This window comes from Ambystoma mexicanum, chromosome 1q (assembly GCF_040938575.1).
Source record: "Ambystoma mexicanum isolate Mex_15411 chromosome 1q, UKY_AmexF1_1, whole genome shotgun sequence".
Taxonomy (NCBI): domain Eukaryota; kingdom Metazoa; phylum Chordata; class Amphibia; order Caudata; family Ambystomatidae; genus Ambystoma; species Ambystoma mexicanum.
The window spans coordinates 1,408,331,282-1,408,350,059 of NC_090922.1; the positions used below are offsets into that span (position 1 = coordinate 1,408,331,282).

At 47.7% G+C, this 18,778-nt stretch overlaps 1 protein-coding gene and 1 long non-coding RNA gene across 3 annotated transcripts in view; one reads left to right on the top strand and one right to left on the bottom strand.

Annotated features, from left to right (window-relative positions):
* LOC138548412 (vitamin D3 hydroxylase-associated protein-like) overlaps positions 1 to 18,778 on the top strand; it is a 571,296-nt gene that overhangs the window by 476,218 nt on the left and 76,300 nt on the right. The window contains exon 12 of the mRNA XM_069642275.1: positions 4,680 to 4,719. Within this exon, the coding sequence (XP_069498376.1) occupies positions 4,680 to 4,719 (40 nt within the window). The remainder of the gene's footprint in view (positions 1 to 4,679; positions 4,720 to 18,778) is intronic.
* The window catches only part of LOC138548429 (uncharacterized), a 78,749-nt gene that overhangs the window by 31,615 nt on the left and 28,356 nt on the right, over positions 1 to 18,778 (bottom strand). The gene's annotated exons all lie outside the window — the stretch shown is intronic.

The window sequence follows — 18,778 nt, forward strand, 5'->3', positions numbered from 1 at the left end:
CGCGCATCACTCACCTGCCTCGTGGGCTCTTCACTATCCACCGCGACCTTCTGGGCATTCCGCCACATCTCTGCACCTGTAGGGGAGAAGAAGAGACAAAAGGTGAGCAGGAGGAACAAATGAGGAAAGCCTGATTTTCCGTCACAAGACTTACCTGGCCATATTTGACGGAACCACTCCTCATTTCGGGTCGGCGCCACTTCTTGGCCTGGGACCGCACCCTGGCCCCTAAGGGGGGAAAAAAGAAAGACATTACTAGAGGGATTCAAAGACATTTAAAGGGATCATTTTATCACAAACTCACCTGATTTTATCTCCGGCAATATCCCTCGAAGCATCACTTCCACTCTGCACCTGAAAATAAGGACAGATCGCAGGTTAAGAAAAGCAAACAAAGAGAAGACTCTACTCTGGAACTTTTTAAACTGCATACTTACGGCATTTCGCCTTCCGAAACCAGTGAAGTAACTGGTCAAATACGCGCCCCTGCACCAGAAGCAGGATGGAGAGCTCATCCATTCAAACATTAAGGTGAGCCTTGATTGGGGATTTCGGAGGTGGTCAGAGAGCAAAGGGGAGGTGGGAAGCAATCACAATACTCTGCAGACAGTTAATCCCCTTTCTCCACCTACAGAAAGATTTTTCTACGGGCCAGACAAGCCAGATTTGGGTGTCCAGTTCAGTCGGTGTTTCGAATCCTGCGCATCACGCTTGAAGAGGTCACAGCAATCCAGACCAGGTCGGCACCTCCGTGGGAGCCAGGTGAGCGTTACAATAGTGCACCTGCACGGATTTCCTTCGGCCCTAATATCTGATCGAGGAACTCAGTTTGTGTCCAACTTTTGGAGAAAATGCTGCTCTCTAGCCCAGATAGACATCCGACTGTCTACTAGCCACCACCCTCAGACAGTCAAACGGAGAGAACTAATCAGACCCTCGAGCAGTACTTACATTGCATGCTCCACCAGGCAGAAGGGGATTGGAAGGATCTCTTATGGCTCGCCGAATATGCCTACAATAACTCACTGCACAGCAGCACTGGACAAACGCCGTTCTTTACGGTTTACGGAAGACATCCACGCACGTCCGAGCTAGACCTCCCAACGACGCTGGAAATGCCAGCTGTCAAGACCCTCCACAAAACCATCTCACATGCATTTAAGAGAGCCCAAGAACATCTGCAACTAGCCAAAGCGCGCCAGAAAAGATATGCGGTCCAGCATCGCACCAAGGCACCGGCCCACCAAGTAGGGGATCAGGTGTGGCTAGCCTCGAAACACATACCTATAAAAGGGAAGCGAACATTTCGTCCATGGTTTCTGGGTCTGTACCCTGTGGAATCCATCATTAACCCAGCTGCTGCAAGGTTGTCATTACCAGCCCACATGAGGATACACCCGGTGTTTCATGTGTCTCTTCTAAAGCCTGTGAAGCCGGGAACTCTGCTTACTACGCCACCTGTGCCTGTTATCATTCAGGGAGAGCCCGAGCATGAAGTAAAGGAGATCCTGGACTCTAAATATGTGAGGACGAAACTCTACTATTTGGTGGCCTGGAAGGGCTACGGCCCACAGGACAGAACATAGGAGCCCAGTGAGTACGTCCATGCTCTGCGCCTGCTTCAACGTTTTCATCAAGAGCATCCTGACAAGCCAGGACCGGTCAGGAAGGTCACCGTGAGAGGGGCCTTGGGGGGGGGGGGAGTGCTGTCACGACCTCGAACCCAGACTACGGGTTTCGGGCACCATGGCCCTCGCCTCAGTACTCCCACAGAGCCAGAAAGGGCCACACCAGCCCATTGCGGGTGCCTTGGACGCAATCCTGGAGCCGTTGGCATCAGGCTCTCTTGGCAAGTATGGGTTCCAATCGACAATGGGTGAACATGACTGCCCCCACAAAGATTGTTGGGGAACTACAACAAGCAGTCTAGCTTCAGGGTGGGTCCGCCCCAAATACACCTGGAATACCTGCCGGGTATTTAAACCACGCCCGACCCAAGGCACGCGCTTCGCGTTATTCTGCTTTCGCAGCGTGACGTTCACCAGGTCCTGCTCTGGTTCCTGGCCTGCATGTGCGAACAACTCTAAAGAGCATCGCTATCTTACCTGTTCAGCTCTGGCGCCTCCATCCAGTCGTAGCTTTTCATTTCTCTCCAGCTACATCGTTAGGACCACAGAGGTAAGAATTAGAAGCTACTTACCAGCCCTCCTGGGAGGCCTCCGCCATTCCGAACATCATCTTCGGCGTTTGGTCCCAACTCATCGCCGCTCCCAGGAATTCTCCACGACCTGTGAAGAACAGCAGCACAGGTCAGTCGACTTGCAAGGACGCTTTCAGCGCTGCATCTAGCGCATCCTTACCTTCTCAAGCTCTGCCGTTCGACTCGGCTTCCTCCATCAGCCTCTGCAAGACAAGAGAAGAAGGTTATTGGGGCATTCATCAAAATAGACATTACGCAAGAAACACTAAAAGACTTACCTGAAAGGTGGAGTCGCAGCCGGTCTGGACTCCAGGCAATCGCCAGTGAAGTAACTCTGTGGATTAAGCCAACAATGACGCACCCATGCCCAGCTCGGCAGGACGGAGAGCGAGACATTATGAAAATCAAGGTGAGAGAAGTCCCAAGAGGAAACCGCAAGGGGAACGCAGGGAGGTGGGTCCCTCGTGGGAAGGCGTAGTCTCTAAAATCTACCTCCTATCTTTTAGAACTGATTCCTGACAGAACGAAGTCCGGGGATAGTGCAGTGGACCCAGAAGTGTCCCAGACCAGTCGAGGGGCGTCCCTGTGGATAGAAGGTGAGCGTTACACCTTGTCACCATTTTGGTTTTTAAACTGGCTGTGATGAGAAGAACATCTCTCCTCCCTCTTTCAACTTGCCTCCAGTATCTCCCCCCTTAGCCTCCCTGCTTTTCCAGAATGTCAACATTGGTCCAGAAACCCTCAGGTAAGTGAGTTGCACTAATTGCTACTTTTCTAACCTCTTTGTAGCCTTGGGGTTGCAATCTTTTAACTCCTGCAGAATTCATGGGAGCTGGTCAGTTGGCTTTGTTTTTCTTTTCGTTGCTTGTGTTCTAGGCGAGTCAGTCTCCCTTTGTGTATATATAGAAGTCTGTATCCATCCACTGACCCTCTAGATTCTACGCGGGTATGACTCGTAATGTGTAATGTTTCCTTCAGCAACAATGCTGAAGGTGAAAATATATTTCCTGGGACTTTGTGATGTCACATGTTAATTCCCTTAATGGGAAAGGCTTATTTCCCTAAAGTGGGAGGTTGGGTCTGTCTGGAGGGAGCATCAGCCTCCCCCCCGCCTCCACCCTCCATTTACTGGGGTTTCTTCCCTTGCCTTCTTGTGGCTCTGGGGGCTTGCCTGTAGAGAACCTAGAGGATCTAGCGTAGTGTCTGGAGACTGTTCCTTCTCCAAGGGCATGACACTTTATCACATTCTCCATGAGGGCCATGCGATCATAGAGTACTGCCCTACATGTTCCACCCAAGCACATATAGTCATCTCATTCCAAGGCCCTCTTTGCAGGATCCTAGATGGGCAACTATACATGTTTCTCTGGATTATCCTTCAGGAGTGTGGGCGAAGCTCAAGAGTTTCAGATAGCAAGAATTCAAAACATTGTGTGGCTGTGTGCTGGTTTGTAAATGTTCATAATCATTGCTTTACCTGTAAGAGACTGCCCTTCTGTGGTTGGTCAGGCCACTTTAAAGCCAGTATTATTTACACTGTGGCCTGAAGCCTCCTAGTGCATGTAGCAAGCCTTATAGGTGCTCTTAGATAGAGCTTTAGAAACACACTATGTTGTATTTTACAGCAGAGGCCCCAACCCCTAAAAGCCGCAGGCTGGAATAGTGTCCCAGAAGTTTAGATTGCCCATGTAAGTGACACTGCGGTTAGCAGCTGTAGGCCTCAGGCTCCGAGTGGAGTAAAACATTGACTGGCGATTCACATATGGGCAGGTGGAATGTCTTAAATAAAACCAAGATTGGGATCAGTGGGAAGTTCACTATTCAAGTGCATTAAGCAAACCTGAGGTGCTCACCAGGACGTTGGCATCTCACATACAGGATTAATCACTCAAACCCAGTCCAGAGTTACATAATACCAACATTGAAGATGGTAAACTCGAAAATATTACGTACTTGCCAGACCTGGATTTTGGCTGCAAATCAAGATTTGGTAACCTTTTTAGTAGGCAAGTTGGCCTTTTTATATAAAGCTCGCTGGTTGTAACCAATTAGGTGCTCACTCACTAAGTTTGCTGATGGCCAATTATATCTGCCACTAATTCTCAGAGCAGGGTAAATGCGCACTGCTCTGAGTACAAGATCCACGTAGACCGGGTGAAGTCTATGCTATTCAGTGATGCAGAGTCTGAGGAAACTTTCTGGAACCCACCTAATGTCCCATTTCCCACTCACCTCTCAGGCACATCACAATTTCTATTCCTGGTAGTATCCTTGTTGCACAAACTTACCCAAAATTACCTCACAGCGGGTTTGCGATTTTGATTTTTGTACCACCGTGCTTGGTGTAATTGTTCCTTGTTGTATTAATTAGTGTTTATATATTTAACTTGCCATTGTTTCTTGATTAGCTCATTCTAAACCACGGTACTCTTTTGTGATCTTATTTATCGATATTTTATTTTGATTCTTCCCCTTTTAGGTCTGTGAAGGAGCTGCATACGCACTATGGTGACGCAGAGGTAAAGAAGCGCCTTTCTATTACATCACTAGGACATGGCTGCATCACGTAGGTGTAGGATAACAGCATTTAGTGTGGAGATCTTCTCTTCTCAATGGCAGAGCGTGGTCATGTGAAGACATGAATTGTCCAGGGAGCTTTTCCGGATGCCCTCCATCTCTGCATTGTCTCTGTTCATTCCTTGGTGTTCATAAATGCTGATGTCGCCACTCCCCTTCCATGTTCAGGCTGACTTTCACTTTGTTCACTCTGTTCTCTCCCAATTACATACATCCCAAATGTATTTACAGGTGAGCAATGTATTAAGGTCTGAAACTTTCTGAATTGTGTATATATGTGTATATATATATATATATATATGATACATTATTCACCGTAATCTTATTTCTGATGCTTGTATCTGCTTAGATTCACATGCATAGGCTGTCATCTAGTGGAAACTGCAGAGTATTTAAGTTTGTTTTTCAAAACTCGAAAATGGGCGTTGACACAGGGCGTGCCAGTAATACTGTCCCTAGTGTGACGTACACTCTTTTTAGTTTAGTGTAAATCCATCCATTGGTTTTTAAACAATTCAACAGTGAACACGATGCCCCATGTATAATAAAAACCTTTGTTTCCCAGGGTGCATTGCAGCGGTAAGAATCTCCAGAAACAAAAACCCACCTTTTATTTCTTTTGCTCTATGCAGACATTCTTGCAGGAATGCACCAGAAAGCCAAAAAAGAAAAGATTTGGAAGGGGCAAAGGGTGCTTTCACAGGGTAGAAGCAGGAAGGGTGAAGTGGCCCACTTGCGTAGCTGAAGTGTTTGGGGTGGGTGGGAGGCACCTTTTTGTAACACAACGTCTTTGCTTTACTGAGGAATCTCCACGGGATTCCCACAGGATTGCAGCAGAAACATTGCAAGAAGCGCTGTGGAAAAGTTACACATGGGCCGGCGACTGAAAGTGGTCAGGAAGGATTTGTTTGCGTTTTAATGTCAGAATTTGCCTGGGGAAACAACCTCGAAATGAAAGTAATGGACAGGGGTCATGGCCCAGTGGACATTATTGTTGCAACATGGACATTGGACACAGCGACGGCCCTGGCCACTTGCCATGGGCAAATGCCATTGCCGGGGGGATCTGGTTAGTTAGTAGGCAGGGGTATAGGTGTAAGTTCCATCCCTAGGGCATGGCGAGTGGGCCTCTGTCTTTTATGACTGGTGCCACATGGACAGCAGCCATGGCCAAAGGCGATCGCAAGTGCGCTCTGGAGAAGATATGGTATTACAAACCCTTGAAATTCAGAAATAAACTTTAGTTAAAAGAGAGTGAGTATGATACGATTAAGCCCAACAAAAACCAGGAAATTTGGCAGATACGTGAACTGACAGCAGTCTTAACGCAGGGTGCCCCTGACCCCGTTGCTCAGCCCATGAGCACATACATGAGATCACAAATAGAAGAATCTTAACTCTTTCTTAGAGTTTCTTCACTCTATCTGTGTGTTGTCATCAGGGTTCTTCATGATTGTCACTGTATTGATTAAGGTTCTCATCTTCCAGAAGTCATTTAACTAAGTATCTTGAACAAATGTGCAGTGGGTCATTCATTATTGCACTCTGAATATCATATTCGAGGGTTATGACAGGGTCAATACTCTGGCCTGGCCAAGTGGGGATGGGAACCCCACTCAGCCTGAGGTGGGAGGCCTACCTGAGAGGAATCTAGAGCCAGTCCTACCCCAGAGGATGATGTGGTAGTGGAGAGGTCCTAATTCCTTCCCATCCCTCAAGTGCCTGTTCATTTGTGAGATGATCAGCACCCACTTGCACCACCCCATACCGCTTCCACACAATACTTGTAAGGTTTTTGCTTTCTTTTTCAGACCCAGTGTTAATACCCATCAAGCTGAGAGAAACGACAGAGATACAGCAGCCCACCAGCACCCCACTATAACTGCAGCAACGATCAGAGGGAGAGCCGGAGATCTTAAACAGCCTTCAGAGCATGCTGCGTCAAGATCGCTGCATGGCCCCTAGACCGCCACTAAAAACAATAAGAGCCACAAACCCAAAACCCCTTCACTAACCTTGAGGGAACCATCCATAGGCCCCCTAACACAAACTGGGACATTATGAAACACAGAAATCTGTATTGAGTGGGCTCCACCTAAATTAATATTATCGAATGTGTAGAGAAATAATTACTTCACAAATATTTGGTCCACAACAGTAATCCCTGTGCACAAGCAATCTAGTAATTAAAGTTCTCCCAGCATGGGGTCGTCGGGCTGGAATCCTCTGTAACAGAAAAAACAGTTTAACTTTCACTTAAAAACTGTATTTCTCCTCTAAACCAATCACTGACCTCTGGGTCATACTATCCCCACCCAATAACAGTCCTCTCCCTACGCCCCTCCTCTGGCAGCCATCTTCAGATTGTTACTGCACGTTTCAGTGCTGGGAGTCCTCGAGTGTGCTCTCTGAGCTATTTGTACAATTTTTCATGTTTTTGAAAGAAAAAGTTCTATTTTTGATTCAAAGAAGCCTGTGTGCTCTTTTCTTTATCTGCCGACATTGGGGACTCGTTAGTGAATTTCCACAAGGAGGGTAGAGTGCAAGATTTGCTTCGGATTTTCGAAGAAAAAAGCGAAGGACTGGCACAATAGGCTGGCGGCATGTCTTAACGCCAAGGCCTCTGACCTGTGCTCCGTGCATGGTCATGCCTCACCCAGGACCGGCCGGTCTGAGGAATGGTCTTCTAAGTCCTTTGAGGGCGGGAAGGCCCAAGACAAGGCCAAGAGCTGCAAGTCTGAGTCCACCGGGTTTGCCGCGGAAGCGGGTCCCAAAGTGGATAGGGCATGATCAACATCACCTTCCGCCACCATTGCCAGCCTACCATCAAGCTCCTCTTCAAAGAGGAAATCATCTACCCCTGCTAAACTACGTGAGAGATCTGAGAAGCCACAGACGGAGGAGAAAAAGGCAGAACAACTAAAGCAGGTTCAACCGGTGCACGTGCATGCTAAGACCTCTTCGGTGACACCGTCGACGACTGCTACTGCCACGACAGCTAAGGGCGCTGATACTGAAAGGGTAGCTCCCACAGCTCAGAAGGTGTCCTATCCCCAAGGCGTGACACCGCCACAGTGACTTTGGCAAAGTCTAGAGGCACACCAGAAGGTGTGAAACCAGCTCATACCCCGGTTCAAGACCCTCGGAGGGGGGAGGAAGGAGCGAGGAGGCCCCGAAACAGCCCTCCCAGGCCATCGACCAAGCCATGGAGATCTTGTCCACGGACAACGAGGATCAGGAGTCCCTACACTTGGTCCACAAGGACGTTGAAGAGGAGGACGACTGTGACGATTGCGCAGGGCCTAGTTTACCTGTTCTGCCTGCTCAGCCGAGGGACGACTCTGTCAACTATGGGTGATCTCCATGCCATAGCAATTCTGCGTTTAGCCAATATGTACACCAGATCCTTCAATTTGGTGATGTGTTTTGCCCCTTTAGGGGAAATGGCCCAAGAGTCCCACTGCTGGGGCCTCCACATTCAACAGCAAGCCCCCTCTGTTCATTCTACTCGCTACCTCCTGCCAGTATTGTTCCACTATCGGACACGTCCAAAACATATGGAGCATGCCCGCTTCCTCTCCTTTGTACCTGGGGCATACCTGTTCTGAAGCACCAGAGAACCGTGAAATTTGCTGGGCCGTCATATATGCTCTATGTGTAATCTGCAGCTGTATCAATTGCAATTTCGAGTTCCATGGCACCTTCTTATGATATACTTGTACCCCTGCCAATTGTGCATCTGTAGAAGGGGCTCCCAGGTCTTCCTCCCAATGGCTCCTTATCGCCAGGGGGGTGGAAATCTGATTAGATAACAGGAAGTCGTATGTCCTAGATATTGTGTCCCCCCCTCTGATATGTCATACAAGATATCTACCATAGCATGCTGTTCTTTCAGTTTGCTATATGCTGGCCACCTCAAATTATCTCCCTCTTAATAGTGTTATGCAACAAGTATTGGCCTCTGTACAGGCCTGTATGGTCAGCCAGTTCTTCTAAGGGAAGAAATGAGGCATCCTGCAACAAATCACCTATCGTGGCCACCCAAGGAGGGTCCCAGTACACTTGTATCTTTTGTCTTGCCTGAGCTGAATTGGCCACTACGGCGACAAGGGGAATCTGGACTGAAAATGCGTCTGTGAGCCCTATCACCCTAATACCCTGTGCCACATCCTTACTCCCAAGGACACTAGGTGCGATCCTTGTTCTCCCCGGGACTTCCTATTCCACACTAATTCCTTTAGATAATACTGTGATCCCGGGGGTTGCAGCATCAGTGTATCTGCAGTCAGGTCATCTGCAAGCCAGTCCACCTCAAACTGCAGCTGTCTCACCATTACAAACATGGCCGATGTAACGTGGAAAGTGCTATCTTCCTCCCTCCATTCCACAGGCCGCTTCTATTCACACTGTCTATCATTTTGAAGAAGGAATGTGGTATATAATATGGTACATTCGCAAAGAAATGCAACAGACGGGCAGCGCTACCATTTTCAATAATGCAGCCCTCCCTATTGAGGAGAGAGGCAGCTTGATCCAAAATTTCATGGACCGTTGGATGCCCACTAGGGCCCTTTGCGTGTTGTGTACATGCTCTGTGGCTGGATCATTATATATATTGAGCCCTAAATATCTGAATGTGGGCCCTGTCCACTGTAACACCAATACTGGGAGCGCCCCCTGCTCCACCTTGCGCAGACTCGCTAACAGGAACAGCGCAGATTTGTCGGTACTAATCGTAATCCCTGATAATCTCGCAAATAGCTCTAGCGCCTCTAAGAGCAACTCCAGGTTGTCTTAAGGGTTCTGGATATACAATAACGTGTTGTCTGCGTACAATGATATCAGATGCGTGGCCCCGTCTATTACTATACCTGCTCCCATAAACTCCCTCCTAAGGTATTGTGCAATGGGTTCCATAGCCAGGACAGTGGGCAGCCCTGTCTAGTACTTTTACCCAATTCCCAGGCTTCCGAGATACACCCACCAGTTTTGACTCTTGCCATCGGTCTAGTATACACCAACCTAACCCACTGTATGTATGCCTGCCCAAATCCAAATCTGCACAATGTTGCATCCAACCAGTCCCATCTCACTGAGTCGAACGCCTTCACAGCGTCCAGCATGGCTATGGCGCACAGGATCTCCCAATCTGCCGTACGGTCTATCACATGGCGCAGCCGCCTCAAATTCCAGGACATGGTGCGCCCCGGGACATATCCCATCTGGTCCGGCTGCACCAGTGTGTGTATTATCTTCTTCATTCTGTCCGCTAGTATAGCTGTAAGAATTTCGCTAACCTGATTTAACATTGACAGAGGCCTGTAGGAGTTACATTCCGTCGCTAGCTTGTGGGGTTTTAGGAGGGGTATAGTGACTGATTCACGTAAGCTTGGGGGGAGAACACCAACCTCATAGGAGTCGGTGTAGGTGTTAAGTAAAATCAATTCTGATGAGCTACAAATGTCCTCTTTTTAGGGGCTGTGTGGGTGAGGACAATAAAGTACAGATTCTAAAGGATCCCACAATACAGCTTCCTTCCCTTGCTGTTCAGAGTGAGTCACCCTAGATGCATATACACTTGCTCATGCTCGCCTCTTAACCAAACAAAAGGGGCGAAAAACCATGTACTTATCAAATATATACACATATTTTAATGTTTATCAAAAAACACATCACATTCACAATAAATTTAAAAAAAAGTTTTTAAAAACACATCATTGTGGTCCAAACTCATTGTGAACCACATATATCTGTGCATACATTTTCCACTATTGGCATAGAAGCTGACAAACCTTGTCTATGCCTAAATATGGGGTATTTATATATTTCAAACACCACTGTTACTAATGCCCTCCCTGATTTCTGTGGGCAAAAAGGCTGTGCTGACACTTCAAGAATGTGTTTCTAGAACCAACATAGATCTTAAACATACAAATATACATAGAAATACATCCGATCTGTATATCCTGTTGGTGCTATCTTCAGGGCACTCAGTCTTTATACATGTTCTGGTTTTCACGCGTGTCATCACGTGTCAGTTTGCCACAATTTCAACATTTCTATTAGAAGTAGGGCAATAGTTTCCCACTGCTATCCTTTCTTCAAAAGGTGTGGACTGTACTTTTACTGCAGGTCGCTTCGGCGCAACAATCTGTTTGGATACCTACACCAAAGATCTATTTTACTTCGCCCCACGAGCCGCTCCAGCGTTCCGAGAGGAGACTAGCATACGCGAGTTACACGGGAGACCAGCACAGAGATTATTAGATTTCGTAGCAAGAATACAATGCCGAATATGGTGGAAAACCACTAATCTTTCTCCAGAGAATAAGATCGTGGGGCGAAGTAAAATAGATCTTTGGTGTAGGTATCCAAACAGATTGTTGCGCCGCAGCGACCTGCAGTAAAAGTACAGTCCACACCTTTTGAAGCAAGGATAGCAGTGGGAAACTATTGCCCTGCTTCTAATAGAAATTTTGAAATTGTGGCAAACTGACACGTGATGACACGCGTGAAAACCAGAACATGTATAAAGACTGAGTGCCCTGAAGATAGCACCAACAGGATATACAGAGCGGATGTATTTCTATGTATATTTGTATGTTTAAGATCTGCACGCGTATGGAGGGCCGCACTGTGAGGAGAGCGCTGCCGGTGCCTGAGAGGAGAGCGTACGACGCCAGAGGCCACTCCGGTAAGGGGGACAATAATAACCCTTGCGGGGCTTAGGCCGGAATCTCCATATAGAGCTAAGGAACTCCTGCGGTACAGAGGAGAGGCGGAGCCTCGCTCGTGTGAAACTGGGCCGGGCAGTGCAGTGCTATAAACGGTACTCCCCCCCCCCCCAAAATTGGCAGAGAGCCAGGGGAACACTGCGGCAGCTCCAGTGGACAGTGGCACTCACGGGGAGGGGCAGTGAGACAGCGGGAAGCATGCAACGAAACTGGAGGTAGAGATGGAGGTCATAATCTCCCCTCCCCTCCCTGTACAGAAAGAGGAGGGCCGACACAACAGGACTGCAACCTCAAAGGCAGAGCCAGCGAGTGGAAGCTGCCTTGCAGGCGGTGTTTGGAGGCTGCAGTGAGGTGCGGGGGGGACAGCCATCAGTTACATAATGGTGGTGATTGCGCAATACACAAAATAAGTAGAGCAGAGCAGCGGCCTGCACATACCCTAAGCCAGCGGATGGCCCACAAGCCTTGCAATTACATTTAAAGATCCTCCCCTGCGCTAAGAATCCTTTGGCTGGAGAGGGCTGACAGGGCACTTGCACCATTCTGCTCTGTAAAGAGGAGGACTGAACAGGGCCAAAGAGCCCAGACATCTGCCTGAGGTGAGCAGGAGGCTGGGGGAGCAGATCAGGGATCTGCAGCGAAGGGAGAAGGACTGGGAATACCTATGATTAGGAGCCTGGTAATAACAGAGCGACTGCAGGCCTTGTAGCATTGTGGTCTCCAGTTCAGGCGCCACAAGTCACACCTCAGCATTTGCCAGCAATATATGGAGTAGAGGCATTGCGGACCACCAATATAGCGCTCTGCCGACCACATGCCTCCCAAATTCGCCAAGATGAAGGCAGGCCAGATGTCCATTGAAAACTATGCTAAAGTAGTGCCTCAGGACTCAAAAGGGATCACCGAGCCCCCACAGGCGACAGTTGGTGAGTCTACGGAAATACATAACCAGGTTATTCAGGCTATTGCAGACCTCAAGTGCTCTCTAGGGACACAAATTGGGGCTGTACAATTGGATGTGGGACTGCTGTGACAGGATGTTTGCAGTTTGGCAAAGCGCACCACCACCCTTGAGACCCAAATGAAGATCAACATAGAAGCGCTACAGGAGACGCAGGATAATGTGCAGGTTTTGCAGAAGAAGGTCAGTCTCCTTGAAAATACGGTGTAGGAAGCAGAGGGGAGAGCCAGGAGGAACAATATTCGAATAGTGGGGCTACCGGAAGGACAGGACGGTGCGGACCCCACTAAATACATAGAAAACATGCTACATCAGGAAATAGTTCCCCGGCAACCTCACACAGGGATTCACAATAGAGAGAACACACAGAGCGTTGACCAGACGGCCACCTCCTGGCGCACCTCTTACACCAATTATCGCAAAGTTCCTGAACTACAAAGACCGCAAGAAGATACTGGCATACTCCAGACAAGGCAGAGTACTGAAGAGAGCCTCAGAAGAGATGGCAGTGTACCCTAACTATACCTTTCAGGTGCAGAAATACCGGGTGCAATTAATGGCCGCCAAAGCCAGACTAAACTACATGTTAATTTACCCGGACCTGCTAAACATTTTAAACAAGAACCGGGCTTGGTTCTTCGACCTCCCAGAGGACGCCCAAGCGTGGATGGACAGAGAGAAAATAGGTCCAGACAGAAAAGACGAGAGAGAAAACCACGGGAGAAGTAAACAGAATGAGCCATAAAAGAGAACGAGGGTCCCGGGAGGGACTTTCTCTTGGGGTAATGGACCTCCAAAGAGTTTGTGGGCACACCAGTGCTATCAAGAAGACCCCGTGATAAGCAGGCTCTTTTGGGAAGAATATTGCTTGGCTGAGGGGCTTACTATATTACTCTATTACTTTATTACTTGATTTTCTAAGTGAGAGTGGACTCTTAATTTAGATCTACATGGCGGGAGAGGCCACTGACCAACGATACAAACTACACGAAGAATGACAGGATTTACGGTAGTACTGAGCAACCTCCTCCGAGTTCTATTTTATAGGGCACTTGTTTTATGTGCCAACGCACTGTGCACCATCCAGGGGCATGAACACTGAAGGACGATGTGGGAAGCAGATATGTCCGAACGCGGAATTAGACGTTGGGCTGATGTTATTGGTTGGGAGAGTTGAGGGAGTTAATGGGGTTTGTCCACCTGTCTGTCAATGAGCGGTAGTAGTAGAACATACTTAAATGTATTCCTATATGGCAGTATAAGATCAGCACATGATGAGGTCTGGGCAGATAGCATCTCCAAATCAATGGGACGCTTATGGCTGGGACAATAAAAGTGCTTACCTGGAACGTAAGGGGGCTAAACGCTTATATCAAACGGAATAGGGTTTATGCGTACCTGAAAAGAAGTAGAGTTGACATTGCAATGTTACAGAAGACACATCTAACACCCGAAAAGCAGACACTGTTGGTGGATAAATGGAATGGGCAGGTGTTTGGTTCAGCGTATACCGCCTATGCTCCAGGGTCCTAATATGGATAGCGCCAACGGTACCATTTAAGATGACCCAAATTAAAAAGGTCAATGAGGGTAGAATGGTCCTGTACAGGGCCTCCTTGAAAACACAGATACTTGTATTGTTAACACGTATGCACCCAACCATAATGCAGCAGTATTCTTCCAGTCACACTACGAGAGGTTGGGCCCGTACAGGAACAATAATATTGTATAGGGAGGGGATTTCAACTACACGCTTAACCCAACCCTGAACAGGTTAGACGCTAAGTATAGTAAACCAGCCCCACCTGCTAAGGCACTGAGTACACTGCTAGGGGTATTTGACCTGGTTGACATTTGGCAGGTACTCCATGGATATACTAGACACTATTCTTATTACTCAGCACCGCATGCAGTGCATACTAGAACAGATTATTTCTTTGTAGGGCAGGACATTGCCCATGTAATTGATAGGGTGCAGTAGGAAGGTAGAGTGTTGTCAGATCATGCCCCGTTAAGTCTACAATGGTGGCTTAAGCCCCCTAGGGCTCCAATACCCATGTGGAGACTCAGAGGAGAAGTGTTACAGGATCACCCATTTCGTGACTATGTTAGGAAAAGTATTGTGGAATATGTCAAATATAATTAAGGGAGTGTTGCCAGTGCAGGGACATTCTGGGAAGCGCTGAAGGTTGTAGTTAGGGGAGTTGCCATCGCAGGTTCTGGCAACATCGAGGCTACCATTAACAGGGTGCTGTCCTCGGCAGAACAGCAATTAAGAGAACTGGAACAGTCCACTGCAGGGCAAGCTGGGGATGCAGCGAAGAGTGTGATACTAAGACGGGAATGCATTGAATGCTGGGAGATGTTGTGCAAGTATAATTACTCTAAATATATTGAAAGGCAGGACAAAGAAGTAGATTAAACGGGCCGACTATTAGCATGGCTATAAAAGAAGGTAGAGAAGCGTAGCCCAATTTGCTCGATCTGCACGATAGAAGGTGACCTCTGCAATACCCAAACAGGAGTAAATGAGGCCTTTCAGGAATTCTACCAAGCCCTCTATAAAAAGGGACCCTCGATATCGCCCAAGCACTTAGAAGAGTTGCTGGGCGAGATAGACCTCCCTATATTAGATCAGGAAGTCCAGAATGGTTTGGACGGACCTATCACGGTAGGGGAAATAGTGGGGACGATCAGGTCCCTGCCGACGGGGGAAGACGCCAGGCACAGATGGACTGCCGGATAATATTACAAGGAATATGCTCAGAAACTGGCCTGGCTTTTACTTAACACCAATTCAAAAGGATCCCACAATACAGCTTCCTTCCCTTGCTCTCTCCTCTCTCGTCGGCCCCCGATCTTCCCCTCCTAGTCAGCGGGTGCATTACGGCAGCCAATATCGGTCTTTCTGCCCAAAGGTGCTTCTTCCCGGTTCTGCCTGGATATGCTCGCCTTGAACGCTGTGCCTGGCCACAATCCCGCAGTCCACACTAGCTGGTCCTCCCGGTCGCCATCTTGATTCGGGCTTTGTTCGCAGCCCCGTTTTCCGACGCGCTGTAACCAGGGTTCTATTCAGGACCCCTGCCTATGCTTGCAGAAGTGCACTCCCAAGCCTTTCCTTTCTTCATTCGCCGATTGTCAGGCCAAAATTCCACTGAGGAGTCACTCGTTTCACTGGATCATTACGGATCAGGTGCGAACTAGCTCAGAAGTCAACCTACTTCATGGCAGATGGCCACGCCCCCCGGGTGGGGGTACACCCTTGTACCCCTTATGTGTGTTTTTGTCCATCTGTGTGTTGCCCACAGAGTAGGGTATGGGCTGGGGAAGCTACATGCTGACTTGGCAGTGGCTCTGAGTGTCCTCCATTTTTGGGTCACCCAGGCCATGCCATAGGAATCAATGGATTCCTGTTAGGAGTCCAGATGACCCCTGTGACCTCCTGGTTTCTATTGCCTTTTACCTTGTTTCCCAAAGTTTTGGGAAGCCCTGACTCTGTCCCTTCCCCCTGAATGGCTGTTGGGGTGAATCTGAGCACCACTGCCTACCAATTTGTTCAGTAGCTGAAGTTGGAGCTTAGCAAGAAGCTGTACCTTGAAGCTCAGCTGGAAGAGAAGTCTGCTGCTGGATTCCTTCAACAATCTGCAAGCTGTCGTGTCTCCCAAGGACTGACCCAGAGAGGACCTGCAAAGGAGACTTCTCCCCGAGCTACGAGGGACCATTGTGCAAAAATGCTACTCTTTATTCAAGTATCCTGGAAGTCAGTCCTTTGTCTCTGCTGTCCAGAGAAGGTGTCTTCGAAGTCCAGAGGAGGAGTGCCGGACATCTCGAGCCAGAAAAGTCCATTGTGTCGCCCAGGGTCCGTAGGTGCGTTTTGTTGCCGCTGGAAGCCATTGCTGTCTCCTGCCCAGATGAGGGGGTACCCTGGCATAGTGCTGCTGGACAGCCGGAGCTGCAAATAAAATTTAAAAGGACATCCTTGCAGTCGCCACTAGCCACTTTTTCCCGCCTGAGAGATCCCAGAGTTGTTGAGTGCCATGGAAGGTACGCCGGTGGGTTTCCCACCACCAGAAGCTATCAAAGTCATCCCCAGGGTCCAGACTTGGTGTCCAGGTTGCCAGAAGCCATCCAGACGTCCATGCTGCAGCACTGAAGGGCCAAAAGTCGGAAAAGCACAATATTTTGAAACGTGACACCAAAAGTGACCTATGCACCCGTCGCCGCCAGAAGTCATCGAAGGGTCCCAGGGGTCTTATCTCAGGAGGATAGCTCAGGGGCAATGCTCTTGCCTTGGAAGCAAGACCCCACGTAGCAACACAGGTTGGATCCCTGGGTCTGCGCTTAGAAACCTCTGGGTATTAAGCACATTATAAATAACCAATTATAATTATCTTCATCCACCAAGCGTTTAAGGAGACCACAGCAGGTTTTTTTCTTCACAGGACTTCTACAGTTGGAGAAATCATCGAACAAAGGAGAGCACCACGAAGAGCCAAACTGTTGCCATTCGGAAATACTTTGGTTCCTTTTTTTCTTGGACCCAGCATCCTCAAGAGTCGTCCAGGGGTCCCAGATTCGTCTTGGATCCTGTTCCCCTGTGGCCTCTCAGGTACTTTCGTGGGGTAGAACCTTTTAAAAGAAAGCACAAAGTTATTATACAATATTGGACTGGGCTGTAAAAGACAACATTAATTATTCCCTAACTTTTCTATTACAGGTTGCCCAGGTGGGGGGATCCTCACTCAGAATTACTTGTGTAGTCTAAAGAAAGCATTCTGCCACTGTTCATAACTAACCTGCCCTTCTTTCCTACTCTATGCTGGTTACACCTTATTTAAAAATTCACCTGCCATTTAAAACTGTCTGCCGTTAGTGCAGTTCTTACTGAATTTAAGTAGTGTATATATTTACCATTCTCTGAATAAATATTCCATGTACAAAGTGTTATTATTTATATGTATATACTGTTGGTATAAGTAGCAAAACTTATTTTATATAAAGAAGTTGTGTTATCATCCATAGTGTGTGGACACTCCTTTGTGGAGGCTTTGGGGAAACAATGTACTTAAGAACCTGCCTGCATCACCTCTTGAAAGCTTAAGCCTGACTGTTCATCCATAGCTACCTGGTTGAGAGCCTTGCTGGGGTTGTTATGTGCCTTTACCCTAACATATAGGGGGCAGAAGTACACATACCCCCCTACAGTCTTTACAATGATGAAACCAAGGAACGAGAAAGGCACTATCGATGAGTATCACCCGAGCGAATGCCATGGACAGCAACGTTTGCCGACATACAGAGAGGTTATGGGGGGAAAAGAGGGAGACTGCCGGGGCAGATAAATACGAGAAGAGAAACTCGTCCCAGTATTCACGACATGTTACTTAACATAAAACATTGTAATTAGAACTGTGTAAAGCTGACAAAGAGGCGATTGAATAACCCTGTGTGGGAAGCCTATGAATACCAATACCTGATAAACGAGGGTAATTATTTTATGAGCACCCAGAAGTAAAAGGGAAAAACAGTGGCATATAAATAATAAAGAAAGACAGACAAAACTATCAAGTGAACACGGTAGTTACAAAGGGAGAACCCAGGAGAGGGGAAATACCAGTAAGTATCACAAGGAGAGTCGTCACAGATGCATCACTAAAGACACTCAAGAGCACAAAAACAAAGACTGTTGTAGAAGAGCTTACATGTCCTACCAAGCACAATTCCCCAGCTCAGTGGGAGGAATTCCGTAAAAAGATGCTAAAGGTGTTGCCCACCTCAGAGACACCTAGAAGTGATACCCCAGGATAAAATCCTGGTAGACATAAGAGCTGTGAGTCTTCGACCTTGCCAAAACAAACACCTTGAGGGCGTGAAAAACCCTTGAATCGAGAAAAAGCCTCTGTGATGTACAAGACATTGTCACTATCGACTCAGATGTCTCCGTCGAAGCAGAGGTCATCCCCTCGTTAGTCGTCGCCAATCGCTTCAATACCCTCGACGACTTCATCGAAGACGTCAAAGTCGATTCTAACGATGACCTCTAAGCCAATCACGAATCCATTGAGGCCAATGACAACGATTACAAGTATTTCTCCACCTGTAGTGACTGCTATTTTTTATTTTATTTTTTATTTTAAAATGCATTCGGTTTACATCTTAAACCTTACATTTATGATTCACATCAATTTACATTTTCTTGTTTAAAAATACTTTGGTTAACTATTATTATTTGCTACCACTGTTTTCCAACATAATGGTTTCCCAAAAGTGGACTATGGTGGCATCTTTCTGTTGTTTCCCATTAGG